The 13,101-nt window shown below is 57.0% G+C and overlaps 6 protein-coding genes across 6 annotated transcripts; 1 reads left to right on the top strand and 5 right to left on the bottom strand.

Moving 5' to 3' along the window:
- Positions 1 to 320: 320 nt before the first annotated feature.
- TRAVEDRAFT_34282 (cyclin-domain-containing protein) lies at positions 321 to 1,430 on the bottom strand (the record flags this gene model as incomplete). The annotated part of the gene is made up of 5 exons (XM_008035467.1): positions 321 to 668; positions 800 to 1,039; positions 1,098 to 1,188; positions 1,250 to 1,301; positions 1,355 to 1,430. 5 exons carry the CDS (start codon positions 1,428 to 1,430, stop codon positions 321 to 323), a joined length of 807 nt encoding a protein of 268 aa, XP_008033658.1.
- Positions 1,431 to 1,795: 365 nt separating this feature from the next.
- On the top strand, positions 1,796 to 2,471 carry TRAVEDRAFT_34281 (60S ribosomal protein L12; the record flags this gene model as incomplete). The annotated part of the gene is made up of 4 exons (XM_008035466.1): positions 1,796 to 1,810; positions 1,870 to 1,965; positions 2,026 to 2,173; positions 2,233 to 2,471. The coding sequence occupies 4 exons, from the start codon at positions 1,796 to 1,798 to the stop codon at positions 2,469 to 2,471; spliced, it is 498 nt and encodes a 165-aa protein (XP_008033657.1).
- A 252-nt stretch (positions 2,472 to 2,723) lies between these two features.
- On the bottom strand, positions 2,724 to 4,124 carry TRAVEDRAFT_69182 (uncharacterized protein; the record flags this gene model as incomplete). Its single annotated transcript, XM_008036197.1, has 6 exons — positions 2,724 to 2,947; positions 3,008 to 3,108; positions 3,162 to 3,306; positions 3,365 to 3,504; positions 3,573 to 3,919; positions 3,974 to 4,124. 6 exons carry the CDS (start codon positions 4,122 to 4,124, stop codon positions 2,779 to 2,781), a joined length of 1,053 nt encoding a protein of 350 aa, XP_008034388.1. The 3' UTR covers positions 2,724 to 2,778.
- A 588-nt stretch (positions 4,125 to 4,712) lies between these two features.
- TRAVEDRAFT_43330 (uncharacterized protein) lies at positions 4,713 to 6,410 on the bottom strand (the record flags this gene model as incomplete). Its single annotated transcript, XM_008035628.1, has 8 exons — positions 4,713 to 4,905; positions 4,976 to 5,076; positions 5,307 to 5,448; positions 5,515 to 5,563; positions 5,613 to 5,670; positions 5,732 to 5,914; positions 6,024 to 6,052; positions 6,113 to 6,410. The coding sequence occupies 8 exons, from the start codon at positions 6,408 to 6,410 to the stop codon at positions 4,713 to 4,715; spliced, it is 1,053 nt and encodes a 350-aa protein (XP_008033819.1).
- A 532-nt stretch (positions 6,411 to 6,942) lies between these two features.
- On the bottom strand, positions 6,943 to 8,381 carry TRAVEDRAFT_43329 (uncharacterized protein; the record flags this gene model as incomplete). The annotated part of the gene is made up of 7 exons (XM_008035627.1): positions 6,943 to 6,959; positions 7,023 to 7,129; positions 7,186 to 7,286; positions 7,351 to 7,492; positions 7,553 to 7,713; positions 7,768 to 8,057; positions 8,132 to 8,381. 7 exons carry the CDS (start codon positions 8,379 to 8,381, stop codon positions 6,943 to 6,945), a joined length of 1,068 nt encoding a protein of 355 aa, XP_008033818.1.
- A 2,845-nt stretch (positions 8,382 to 11,226) lies between these two features.
- On the bottom strand, positions 11,227 to 12,689 carry TRAVEDRAFT_113388 (uncharacterized protein; the record flags this gene model as incomplete). The annotated part of the gene is made up of 3 exons (XM_008036195.1): positions 11,227 to 11,847; positions 11,902 to 12,431; positions 12,488 to 12,689. The coding sequence occupies 3 exons, from the start codon at positions 12,687 to 12,689 to the stop codon at positions 11,227 to 11,229; spliced, it is 1,353 nt and encodes a 450-aa protein (XP_008034386.1).
- Between the last annotated feature and the right edge of the window lie 412 nt (positions 12,690 to 13,101).

The following is a 13,101-nucleotide window of genomic DNA, read 5'->3' as shown; positions in this document are numbered from 1 at the left end:
TGACTCCCCGAACATACATGTAGTATACGCGGTCGCAATGCGCGTCGCGTTGTAGTCATCGTGTTACAGTACCGGCTAAAGAAACTACACAAGTACGCGCGCCGTATCTTAATCTCGCTATCGTCTACATGCACATGCGTGCTCGTCCGGTCTCCGCACTCCCTACCCGCTGCCCACGGTTGTCCGGTCCGCAACCCCCCACGGCTAGCCCCAGATGTGCGCGTCCCGATGTCCGTCGCTGTGTGAATGCACATGCGCAGCCCCAGACCCCCCAACCCGAGCCCCAGGGGGCGGAACCGAGGGGCGCGTGTGGGACGCGGTCACCCCGCATCCATGTCCATGGCATGCTGCTGTTGGAACGCCGCGAAAGCCATATTCTGCTCGATCGTGGGAGGAGGTCGGGCCTCCGGTGCGAGCGCGCCCGCGTCGATGAGGATGGTGGACGGCTCGCGGCGTGCGGCGGTCGGGCTGCTGGTGCGAGCGCGGGCTTGTTGGAGGGAGTGGGTGTCGGGCGCTGGCGAGGCAACGGGTGAGGGCGTGGCGTCGTAGTCCATGTCGCTGTCTGAGGAGATGCCGCTAGAGGAGAGCGCGTCGTTTATCACGTAGAGCCCGGTGCTGTAGGTGCGGACGAGGTTGACGTAGTACTCCTGCAGGACTTCGCGCGTACACTGAAGATCGGCCGGGTAGGAGAGCGGGCCGGATGTCCGGAGAGACAGGGGAAAGCGAAATGTGGGTTTAGTCGGTGTACATAGGCGACGCGGGAAAGCATGCGGAGGGGACAGAAGAAAAGGATGCTAACCGTGAGCTGCCAGTCGATCATGTGGAGGAATTCGCGCTCCAGGACGTTCAGTTCGCCGATGGGTATGCCGCCGACTTTGGCGTAGACGCTATTGCTACAGAAGGTGTCGCAGAGACATTTGCTGGATACCGCGATGGAGGCGATTACGAAGCGGTGACAGGTGAGAGACGAGAGGACGAAGACAGGCATCCGTGCGGATATTTGATCGATGTAGTGCAGAGTGATTAACAGGCATGACCGCTGTCCGCCCTGTGTTAACGTTGGGCGACGGCAGTGGACAGGCAATCTGGAGACATACCTCCGCTTTGGTAAAACGAACGATGCGCCGCAGATAGTCTAGGATGGCGATGCCTGGAGGGGTGCGCGAGTGGAAGCGCGTGAGACTTTCACTGTGCGTTCGAAAGTTATTGCTACACCGTCTTCCTGCGGAGCCTGCAGTGGCTGACGCACGGCGAGAGTGGTATCTGGTCGTTGTGAGCCATCAGACGATCCATCATGTCGCCTGTATATGATACATAAGATGAAAAAGAGCACATGTTTGATGCTTGGACGGACCTATGAGTTGGACGAGGACATCTACATCGACGTCCTCGAAGGAAGCCGGAAGTTCGACCCGCTCTGTAGATTCCATGCACCCATTGCGGTCTCACTGTCCGCCACCAGCCCGGCCTATGCTCGCTGTTCCCGACGATGTGCGGCGAACGAGGAGGGAGTGCGGGGAAAGCAAAAGTTGTTGAGTCGAGAGTCGAGGCCGACGCCAAACTACAATCGCGCAAATCAGGCAGTCAGAGATCTCCGATCTCCCAGCCTCCGCGCCGGGGCCTGGTGCAAATGCTGCCAGGTCACGGGACTTGCAGCCACACTCGTACTGTATAGCACCTGCGCCGCGCCCAAACCTTATTCCAAAGTATACGCGCGGGTGCGAGACTAAACCGATCTAGCTGGTCGTTCTGTGTATCTCCGCCGCCGTCCCTCCCCTCCTCTTCAAGATCCGCCATGGCCCCCAAGCTCGTGCGTGGAAGACCTGCTAGACTCTCTGCAACTTGCTCACCAACTTGCGCGCTCTCTAGGACCCCAATGAAATCAAGATCATCTACCTGCGGGCTACGGGTGGTGAAGTAGGTGCCTCCTCGGCACTTGCTCCCAAAATTGGTCCCCTTGGTCTCGTACGCACCATCTCTGTACTTTGCAATAACGCGCGGATGACTGAACAATCTGCCCAATAGTCACCGAAGAAGGTCGGTGAAGATATCGCCAAGGCTACCTCTGCGTGGAAGGGTCTCCGCGTAACGGTCCAACTCACCATCCAAAACCGACAAGCCAAGGTCGACGTCGTTCCCTCCGCATCTTCCCTCGTCATCAAGGCTCTCAAGGGTGCGTGCTGCCCCGCAATACGTAACGCCGTACTGGTCATGACCTCGCACTTTCTTCAGAGCCCCCACGTGACCGCAAGAAGGAGAAGAACATCAAGCACTCCGGCAACGTCACCTTCGACGAGATCCTTGACATTGCGCGCACTATGCGGTCAAAATCTCTTGCCAAGACCCTTGCGAACGGCGCGAAGGAGATTCTCGGCACGGCGCAGAGCGTTGGGTGCACGGTCGACGGCCAGCCCCCTCACGACATCATTGAGGCGATCGACAACGGGGAGATCGAGGTCCCAGATGAGTAGACGATGTACCTTTAGCGCATGCTCTTTATCCTGCATTATGGCTCCTGCCGTTCGCTGTTGTAACGTCGGACCGTGGGCATCTGCTTGCGCTGCAATCTGGCATGCGACCATTCACCACGATAATCGCTTTGTGCTATCGACCCACCATGACCGGAAGCTTGATGACTTGTGTTCTCGCACAGTCGGACGATTGTTCAGTAAGGACTTACTTCCATCTATCGTAGGTGAACTGCGTTGCGGCGTAACCGTTCCAAGTGTATAATTTCTGTGCGGTGTAGGGTTGTCTGTGAGCAGATTTACTGATTTCCTATGATCCACCGGCCAGCTTTCGGATGAGCTCAGCAAGGGCATCCCCCGCATGCGGGAGCTCGCCTCCAACAAGTTTTTCTGTCCACTGCGGCAATTCGGAGAAGCAGTTCAACCTAGCATTCGATCCGCAGATGAAGTCCGTTTCGATGCGTATAACCTCAGGGTACCTTTAAATGAGGTACGCGTTTGTTCTCAGCGGCAAAGTGCAGCTCAAATGGTGCGCCTACCTTGCCGTAAAGTCTGACAGCACCTCGCGCATCGCGTTCCTTGAAGACAGCTGAGAGCGAATGTTTTTCGCCGCGAGATCCTTAAGCTCGACCATTCCATACTAGACAGTGGCGTCAGCGATGTATCAGAGTATCGGGCATGTAAGTTGCTCACTTTGTCTGCGAGACGATACATCGACTTCGGTGAGCATGCCAGCGCAGGGTTTGGAGAGATAGCGGGACCTGAGGCAAGCCGAGCAGATTTCAGTGCTGCGAAGCTGATCTCGCCCGTGTAGGCGTAGTACATCAGGGCTTTGAACCTGGAGAGAGTACATCCGGTAAGTTATCATGATGCTCGTTTGAATACTTCTCACATACGTTTTGAAGGCAACATCAGGAATGACAACGACGTGGTCCACAGGAATGCCGGTGGAGATAGGCTGGAATTCGTCCTCGACGCTTGCCGTAGAAGATGAGCCAGCCGGATCTTCCTGGGCTGCGGCATGCACGCCATTCGACTGGGGCGTAGGTGCGTTGAGTGTATAGAACAAAGAGTATACAAAGAGCGCTGATCCGAAGTTCTCACCTGGGGGCCATTTGGCGATTCTCCCGGAGGCACGAGCAATCCCGCATATGGCGGCCCCGCCGCAGAGGGTTCAGTAGGTTCAGTAGCCACTGATACGTCCTTCCGGACCCTCTCGTTGACGGATTGGAGTGCCGGTGAGAAGAGACCGCCGTTCAAAGAGGGCTCGCCTTCGTGAACTAGTTCCTCCTCTTTCTTCGGCCCCTCCTCTTCTTCTTCCTCCTCCTCCTCCTCTTCCAGGTCGCTGTCAGAGTCGTATCCATACTCGTCTGCTGCAATCATGGTGAGCAACTTGACTGACGTTCCCGCGCTACCTCCCTCAAAGCTCTCCGAGAATCCTCCGGAGATAACTGCAGAGCAAAATCAAGGCTATAGATGGCCAGCGAGGGAGCGCGCACACGTACGCGATTGGAAGTGTTCTGCAGTCCTCTTGAGAACCTCGCTGCTTGCATAAAGCGGAAGTGGTGTGTTGACGGTTCCATCCGCTGTGCGATAGGAGTACACGTAGAAGAGACAGTCGATGAAGATACCCGTCGTCAAAGACGCTTCCAGCATTGCGAGCGTTGACTTTTGCAGGCTCGCAGGCTTAGTAGGGGGCGGGACAACTTGTGCAGCCGGACTCCCAAAGAAGCCTGGTGGGAGCCGATCCTCAGGCTTCAACAGGGCTATATCGTTGAATGCAAATGCTTCAGAACTCACTACCAAAGGGGCTACTGGGAACGGCGGGGGGTGGGGTTGGCACAGCCTGGGCACCTCCCCGTCCCCTCCCTGGCAGGCCGGAGCCTCTTCCTCTTATAGACATTAGAGGCTGCCGCTTCAAGTTTCAGTGACGGCGAGTGGTGAAAGATAGAAGAGTCTTCCAAGATATTTCAGGAGTCGACAGAAACCCTTACTACTTAAGTACTTTCCATTATTACGTGCTGCGGTAATGGGCCTCGCCTCAGCCTCGTGTTGTACCATTCTTCTAACTCACCATAGCCTTGGCTCAATCTGAGCGCACTTCTTGTACAGGGAATACCGGCGTACCTTACGCATGTGATTGAACAAAGGTCCTGCAGTCTCGCGGAGGGTCACCTGTCGGCGGTCGACCTTCGAGCATCGAGGTAGCAATCATCTATTCGATCCAACGCGAACGAAGCCGCTTCACCATTGCTGGCCGTAACGAGCGGCGCCGGTGGCGAGCCCTTTGAGCACCCTCGATAATACGGCTGTAGCTCCGTGAGGTAATGTCCCGTCCTCCAAAGCTTGAACCCATGTCGGGATCTGCCGGTACACCGCCTCCTCAGCGATGTGGTCGCGGAGGTACTGAAGTTCGGCATCCAGGACACCAGGGTATCTGGGAGTAGATCGGATGAGAAACTGAAGACTACGAGGAGCATCGTTTGGGCCGGCAAATGAGGACGCACGTCATCGTGAACGAAGAGAAGAGCTCGACGAATATGTTGTGGGCGATCATTTTAGTTTGCAAGTCCGCCGCGGCGAGCTGCTTGAGCTTCTCTACGCCATACTGATAATCGAGATATGATCAGGGGAGTGTGGTAGGTAACGAACGACTACACACGGCAAACATCCCAGGATATCAGGACTCTAGATAGGCCCAGGAATTTGAAGCAAATTATGACTGTCAAAAATCCCTTTGTACGGGGACAAAGGATTAGATGACAGTTATAGTTTGCTTCTTGATCTGAAAGTCTTTCCGGGGCCCTGATATCCTGCGGTGTTTGCCGTGACACACACCTTCTCCGCGAGGCGGAACATGGACTTCGGCGAGCACTGAGGGGCTTGGTAGGGCTTGGTAGGGACACGAGCCAGATTCTGAGATCCGAGCGGCGCAAATGACACCTGCTCGAAGTAGGCATAGTAGATGAATGCCTCCCATCTATCGTAGTATATCGCTCAAAACAAGAAAGCATACATTTGTTCGGGGAGAGAGCTGGGAACTCACGTTCGATGGGCGATGTCTTCAATCATCACCACGCGTCCGGGCCTCCGGCCTATAAAAGTAGTAGGAGATTGTTTTTGCTGCATTATATATGCACTTACATATCTGAACCGCTGAATCTGCGGCGCCCTCACCGCTTAAGGGTTGGATGAAACGATCCTATGGTGACATCGTAGGGTTAGCGTCTGTAACACAGCGCACGAGCACAATTGTGCTGCACCTCGAGCGTATCTTCGTCCGCCTTCACTTGCGCCTGGTTGTGTTTCTCCTCCCCAGTAAACACAGTCAACGTGCCCACCGGAGAACTTGAAGCCTCTAGGTCGTCCGTGACAACAGCAGGAAGGGGCACCGCATGATGAGACGCGGCCTGTCGGTTGTCGCCCGAAAGCGCCCGAAGCGACATCTAACTCGTCGTCGTCGTTGTCATCCTCGAGGTCGCTGTCTACGCTGTAATCATAGTCTGACGTTTGGGACTTCCCGGTTTGGGGAAAGGGTGCATTCAGATCTGTCACCTCGCTCTCCACAAACCTCGCGGCGAACACTGGTGGGCGCCCGTGTCAACCCGTGATGATAATGAAGGAGCGAATCGCGTGAAACATACCGAAATCGAAGTGCGCCGACGCCTTGCAAACCAGCGCGCTATTCGCGAACAGCGGGCGAGGGGCGTAGACGATGCCCGAACGCTTGCGGCGCGAGAAGAGGAAGAATTTGACGTCTTCGAACGTCCCCGTAGCGATGCTGTGGCGCATCGTGTGTTGCGAGACCTGCTCCCTAGTAGCGTTACTAGGCAGACGCCGGCGGAGTCGACTGTCGCGAATGTACATGTCGGGGGCGTCGAGCGGAGTACTAGGTGCCGCAGAGCCCTTCTTTACCTTCTTTCCCTTCTTGACGGTAGCCATCTAGTCGACGTTGAATATAGTGCCAGTGAGTGGGGTAGGGGGACGGTGAGTCGACGGCGGGTATTTATGCATCGCACACCTGATGTTTTTGGAGACCTCAACATCGGTACCGCTAGTGCAGCCAAGCCGCAACATTCCGTGCAGCTACCGCAGCCAGCCGACTTCTACGTATCAGCGGAGAAAGTGATAAGTAGACGTACAGAAGGGAAGCGTGTGAATGCTTCAAACGACCTCGAGGGCCACAGTGTGCTGTGGCACTTACGTCTACTAGTACCGCACATGCCCTCTTGCTGTACTGATAATTCTGTCGTGGATGATCCCTAATAGCTGTTAAACTTGAGGGCTTCAACGAAGTTCGCATCGAGTCAGGGGGTCATTTAAACTAAAAGTGAACTACCTGCGATATTGCGTGACATGTACTCGGCCCGCCAAAACCCGCAATCGATGTTAGCCAGAGCTCAAAGGGTACTATTCGTCCGTGCTCTGATTGTTTCCGTCTCACGTCCTAGTACACCAGCTCGAGCGCTTGTTCTCACCACCCACGTTTCCCTTGCGAAGCAGTGCCGGTGAGCACTCTCGAGAAGAGAGCGACAGAGCCACGAGGCAGTGTACCATCCTCCAAGGCCTGCAACCACTTTGGAATATCCCGCAGCACTTCATCCTGTGCGATATGGTCGCGTCGGAGACGTGCAAGTTCGGCGTCCTGAACTTCGGAATACCTGTGAACCGGATTAAGTACATCTACAAAGGTAATCATGGTGAGGTAGAGACATACGTGAACGTAAAGGGAGAAAAAAGCTCCAGGAGGATGTTGTGACGCGTCGTCTTGTTTTTCAAATCATCAAGTGCGAGTGCCTTCAGGGCATCGATCCCGTACTGTGCACATTGTCAACGCTGATGAAGACACTAAGTGGCATGTCGAGCGTATATTCGCACGTACCTTGTCCGCCAGGCGGTACATGGACTTCGGCGAGCAGGGCGGGGGTTCAAACGGGCTGCGTGTAGGGTAGGGAGCCCTCTGTGATGTCAAAGGAGCGAATGCGACACGATCAGAGTACGCATAGAAGATGAACGCCTCCCACCTATCGTAGCCGTATTGTGGGTCATCATCATTGATGAGGGCAGACGATGTAAAAGCTTACGTTCGGTAGGCGATATCCTCGATGAACACGACGCGACCCTTCCGAGGAGCTGGCTTCGTCCGGGCAGGGTTCGATGGGCGGACGGCGACTGTGTGGTCCGTGTCCTCCGCGACCGAAGTGGGCTCCTTGCCACCTTGGAGTGAAGATGTGCTTCCCTGGAACTACCTCGTCATTTTGATTCTGCAGCAGACGATGGCGGTATGGATGATCTATACCTTGGGTACGAGTGCCCCCTTTTCTGACAGTGGCGAGGAGGGTCGTCCTATATCAACTGCAGGAGCCCCGGGCCCGGAAGACTTGTCGCCATCCGTGACCCCGACGGTCAAGCGCGGCGCGACGGGCTGCACAGTAGTATCCCACTCAGCGTCTTCGTCGTCCTCCCCACCGTCGTCCTCGAGGTCGCTGTCCAATGCGTAGTCATATTCTTGCGTAGAAGACTTTCGGTTCGGGGGGAATGGCGCGTTCATGTCCGTCTCCACGCCCTCGGAGAACCCCGCCGACAACACTATATCGAGATATGCCCCAACCAGTCTTATAGTCAGCCACGTAAGTATTCGTTGTGTTGCATGTAAGACGCACCGAAGTCGAAGTGCGCCGACGCCTTGCAGATGAGCGCGCTGTTCGCGTACAGCGGCCGAGGAGCATAGACGAAGCCTGAGCCTCCACGGCGGCGAGAGAACAGGTAGAACTTGACGTCCTCGAAGGTCCCTGTGGCGATGCTTTGCAGCATCGTGTAATCCGAGATCTGCTCTCTGGTAGCCGTGCCCAGCAAGCCTGAGGGCGTGGCGCGCCCCATCTTGACATTGTTTCTCGCATTTTTCGGCGGCATTGCGGATGTTGAGCAATGCAGGGATGATGGGAAGGGGGCGACTCCCTAATGAAGGCAATATAGTCAGTTGGGAGCCGTCCGCGCATTTATGTGCGCCTCTCCAAGGGCACGGGCACGAAGGCTTGGGCCACACGTGTAATCTACCGCAGCACATGTACTTACCGCAGCAGTCTGAGCAGACCGCGTCAAGCCTTGGAAGTATGCCATGCTGCATGCACGCCGGCTGCAGCTGTTACGTGTGTACCTGAGGTAGAAGGCCCGATTGATCAGTCTGTGAGCAGTGGGAGCCCGGCGTCGATAGCCGACGTGCTTCTAACTCATCGGTTCACAGAAGGCTAGCGAGTGGCCGACACCCAGTGAGTTCGATGTATCTTGTCCCGGACGGGACATGAAGGTGTAATGTCGTAATGTAGTAGAGCTTGGCTATACCTCGGATGAGCTCGTAGATAGCGGAGACGGTGAGAATCAGGTTTTAGCGAGTGCGATATAAATATATAGAAGGAACGTCGAAAGTAAAGCAAGAGGGAGACACTACATATGCAAGGGGTATATGAGCACCACAGACAGACAACAAGGAAACCACACCAAATCAATGACGAACCACAACAGCTAACCCAACCTCACGACTACTATTCACTCACGGGTCCTGCGTGTCCACAACGACCGACAACAGCCCGCGCTGCAGCAGCTCCGGAAATCGTTCCTTGAACAGCGGCTGCACGTCCTGCAGGAACCCGGGCACCGCGCAGTGCGTGACGACGACGTCCTCGAGCGTCGTGCGCCAGTACGTCGTCAGCGCGTCGTGGATCGCGCCCCACGCCGTGCCCCAGAGCGTCTTGCGGTGGTCGAGCGTGAGCGAGAGCGCGACGTGCCGCAGCGGCAGCGCGACCGCGGAGTCGAGCACGCTCCCCACCCAGCGCACGAACGAGTCGTCGACGTCGTAGATCTGCAGCGCCAGCGTGCGCAGGCCCGTGTTGTGCGCGAGGTCCAGTCGGCGTGCTGCATGTGCCCTGCCCTCAGTAAGGAAGGACGGATAGAAGAGCGTACAGGCATTGCTTACCGGACTTGTCGCAGCACGCGGGGAGGTAGATCCCGAACGTAAGAGACTCGAGCGTGGGGCCGAGCTCGCGCACGAACGCCTCTGCGGGCCGGATGTTGAGCACGTCGAAGCGGACGAGCGCGAGGTGGCGCACGCCAGCAGCGGCGCCGTGCGCAGACAGCCACTGGAAGAGCGGCCCGTACTCGAACGGGTTGCAGACGCGGAGCGTGTGCAGCGCGAGCGTGCGTTCCGCGTACTCCGGGCGGCGCACGAACACGCGCTCGCGGTCGCCCGCCCAGCGCACGGAGTCGATCGTGAGCGCCGCGAGGCGCGGGAACGCGAACACGAAGTCCTCGATGTGGCACGACGTGTGGAAGTGGCAGGCGCGGAGGTGCAGCTCGCTGACGTTCTTCAGCCGCCGGAGCATCGTCCAGAACGCGGGCTTGAAGTGCACGCGGTCCCAGTGCTCGATGCGCAGGGTGCGCAGGCGGGGCAGGGTTTTCGGGTTGGGGATGAGTGCGAGGGGGTCGACGTTTCCGCATAACCACGGCTTGACGGTGTCCCGCAGCTTGCCGCAGACCGTGAGGTCGATCACGAGCTGGCGGAGGGTTGCCGATTCGCGGAGGGTGCGATTCAGCTTTTGTGCGGATGCAGGACTGGACACCCGGGCGAACCGGAATAATAGGTATTGTGCGGAGACGGCCCAGCTGCGGCAGGTTAAGGCGCAAGAGAGCAGACTACCGCATTCCAGATAGCTGAAGATGGACTGATTGATCTCGGCGGGGAGTTTGAAGACAGCAGGGGAGTTGTGCATGCTGATCAGCAATGTCAGCTTGTGTGGCGATCGCGGTGACCGACAGCAAAATCAAGAGATTTGAGTGGCAGAGGGTCCAGCACAGAGAATACACCACCCTCAGAACCTCAAACAGCTCTGGGAGAGACTGCATTAAGCTCCAGAGATATCATATTCCCTGTGCGAAGGAAGCAGACACCATAAGATGGCTCGGATCTTGCTGCCAGTCGAAGTAAATGAACTCACAGTAAGTGTGAAGTAGACGCCATCGTAGAAGCACTTATGAGCGATAGAGAGCTGGAGACGGAGACAGAACAGGAGCAGCAGAGATGCGATGGATGCACAGCACGAAAGCGACGACAGCGATATTATATATACCGGGCTGGGGTGGGACCCGTAGCCGACAGGCCGAGACAAGCCAGAGATGCACGGATAATGTCCGCGTCCGCGCAGCCACAGACAATTACAATGATTTGAGAAAGGTCGGTGACAACAGGACTTCCAGCTTGGTCGTAGCAGCTGTGGAATGCGGCAGTGATCGCCACTTTGTCGAGCCCACGTCACTCGGCGTATGTGATGTGTATACGTGTCTCGATAGGTGACGGTACCACAGTGGTTAGAAACCCGTAGCTGTGTGGCGACAGCGAAGCATGGTAGCGGTGGAGGCGGGGAAAGGAGCGCTGGTTCAAGTTGGTTGAGCGTGGGATCGGGGAGGTAGGAATTCGAACCGCGGGCCCGGGCCACTGGGCCCGGTCCCACCCCCCATGCGTACAAACAGACGCCCAATTTGGCCCAACAAAGGGATCAACGATACCACAACGTTCGCTGCCGCCATGTTCTTCATCAGACGTCGCGAGGCGTGCACAGGGATAGGTCACAAACAGTTGATCGCACCAGCCAATTGTGGTGTGTGTGTGTGGTGGTGGACTGACAATTACAGGGTGGACACGAATACATATGAGGCTATGCTACAACATCTTTGCAAGTGTCCATGAATCCGGATATCCATGATCTCACGAGCTCTTCTTCTTTGTGTCCTCCTTTACCTCCTCGCTTAGCTGCTTCGCCTTCTTTCCTTTCTCCTCGAGCACCTTCAGCACTGCCTCATACGTCTCCTGCGCCAGCTTCTTTGCCTCCTCTCGCTTATCCTGTGACACCTTAACGAACACCTTCACGTCAGGCACCCGCTTCAGCGCCTCTTCCCCGCCAGGCATGGCTCGCAGCCACTCCTGCAGGTACTCCCACCCTTTCTCCAGCTGAGCGGTGCCCTGCTGCTCTGCCTCCTCCGCCTGCTTTTGCACGAAGTCTCGCAACTCTTTTAGCTTCTCCTTGTTCTTCGCGCTGTCGCCCTCTGCAACCTCCTTGACGCGCTTGAAGATCTCCTGTGCGCTCGAGCTGCCTCCAGTGAGCGTCGCGGCCCCGGCGGCGATGAACTTGTCCTGGTTCTCTTCCAGGAGCTTCTTGATGTCGGGGAGCTTGTCGAGGTAGGGCCCGGCCTCCTTCAGCGCCTTCTGCCACGCGTCCTGCGACGACGACTTTGCGATCTTGCGAATCTCAGCCGTCTTCGACTGGATCAGCTTTCGCGCCTGGTCGAGGCTTTCCTGGGAGAAGCCCTTGGAGAAAATCTCCTTGATCTATCGAGGGTATGTGAGCTGCTGGTAAACGTATGACAGTGGAATGGTACGCACCTGGTCGCTCGTCTCATCATACAACTTCTTCGCCTCTGGGCCCTTCGACTGCGCCAATTTCCTCAGCTCGTCGTACCCACCGCCGAGCTTCTCCGACACCTGCGGGTACTTCTCGCTCAGCGACCCGAACGCGTCCTTGCCCGCCTTCTCCCCAAGAGCCTGCAGCTCTCCACTCCGCTTCCGGAGCACCTCGTAGACCTTCGTCGCAGTCGCGACATCCACCCCACTTCCGCTCGCCTGCACGATCTTGCGCACCTCCTCGTACCCGTCGGACACAATGCGGTTCACTTCCTCTCCATGGGACTCGCGCAGCTCGTCAATGGTGTCGAACGCGGCATCGACGTGCGGGCGCGCGCCAGGGATGAGGACGAGGTACGAGCGCGCGACGCCGCGCAGGTACTCGAGCGCTTCGTTCGGGTTCTTCGGAGCCTTCTCGGCTATCGCGGCTTTCGTGTCCTGGTAGTACTTCGTGGCGGTTTGCGACGCGTTGACCGCCGTTTTCACGCCGGAGAAGTGGTACCACGCGTACCCTATGCCGTCGCTCGTTAGTCAACTGGTCGATGACATGGGTGCGGGGAACACGCACCTCCAAGGAGGACAGCGCCGCCACCGGCGAGTCCGGCGACCACATGCGAGGTGCCGAAGCTGGTTTGTTGCGAGACAGACGAAGAGGGACCAGTGGACTGGAATCGCTGGAAGGTGCGCTTGCCCGCGACGCGACGCGCTGAGAACGCGTACCGCGCGCTGGGGGCGGCTTTTGATGTTGTGCGAAGGGTAGAGGCGTACATTTGATGGGTCGTTCTTTGGAGGGCGTGAGGATGGATGGGCGACGGAAGATGGGCAGAGAATGGACGGCAGAGTTGGCGGCCGGTTGGTTTATATACTTCCGCGCAGGACGCGTCGTGTGGGCGCCAACGATGTAATGCCGGACGGTGTCGTCAGTGGGGGCTAGTGACGTCATGACGTCACACGTGTCGCACATACAAGGGTCCACAACGTACCCAGGTGAACTGCCACGCTGCCCTCTCCGCCCCGGACCCTCTGTATACCGAATGCTTGATGGCGTGCAACTAGTGGCATCATCGCGGTCATGGGCTGTCAAAGGGAGAGTCTTGGTATGCGAGCAACCTGTATATGTCGGTTTTAAGCTATATGTTTCACTATTCTTCTTGACGGCCGCAGGTATGAACCAACATATCA

Source organism: Trametes versicolor, assembly GCF_000271585.1.
Source record: "Trametes versicolor FP-101664 SS1 unplaced genomic scaffold TRAVEscaffold_2, whole genome shotgun sequence".
Taxonomy (NCBI): domain Eukaryota; kingdom Fungi; phylum Basidiomycota; class Agaricomycetes; order Polyporales; family Polyporaceae; genus Trametes; species Trametes versicolor.
The sequence above is the reverse complement of the archived record's forward strand: the minus strand, read 5'-3'. Positions and strand labels throughout refer to the sequence as shown.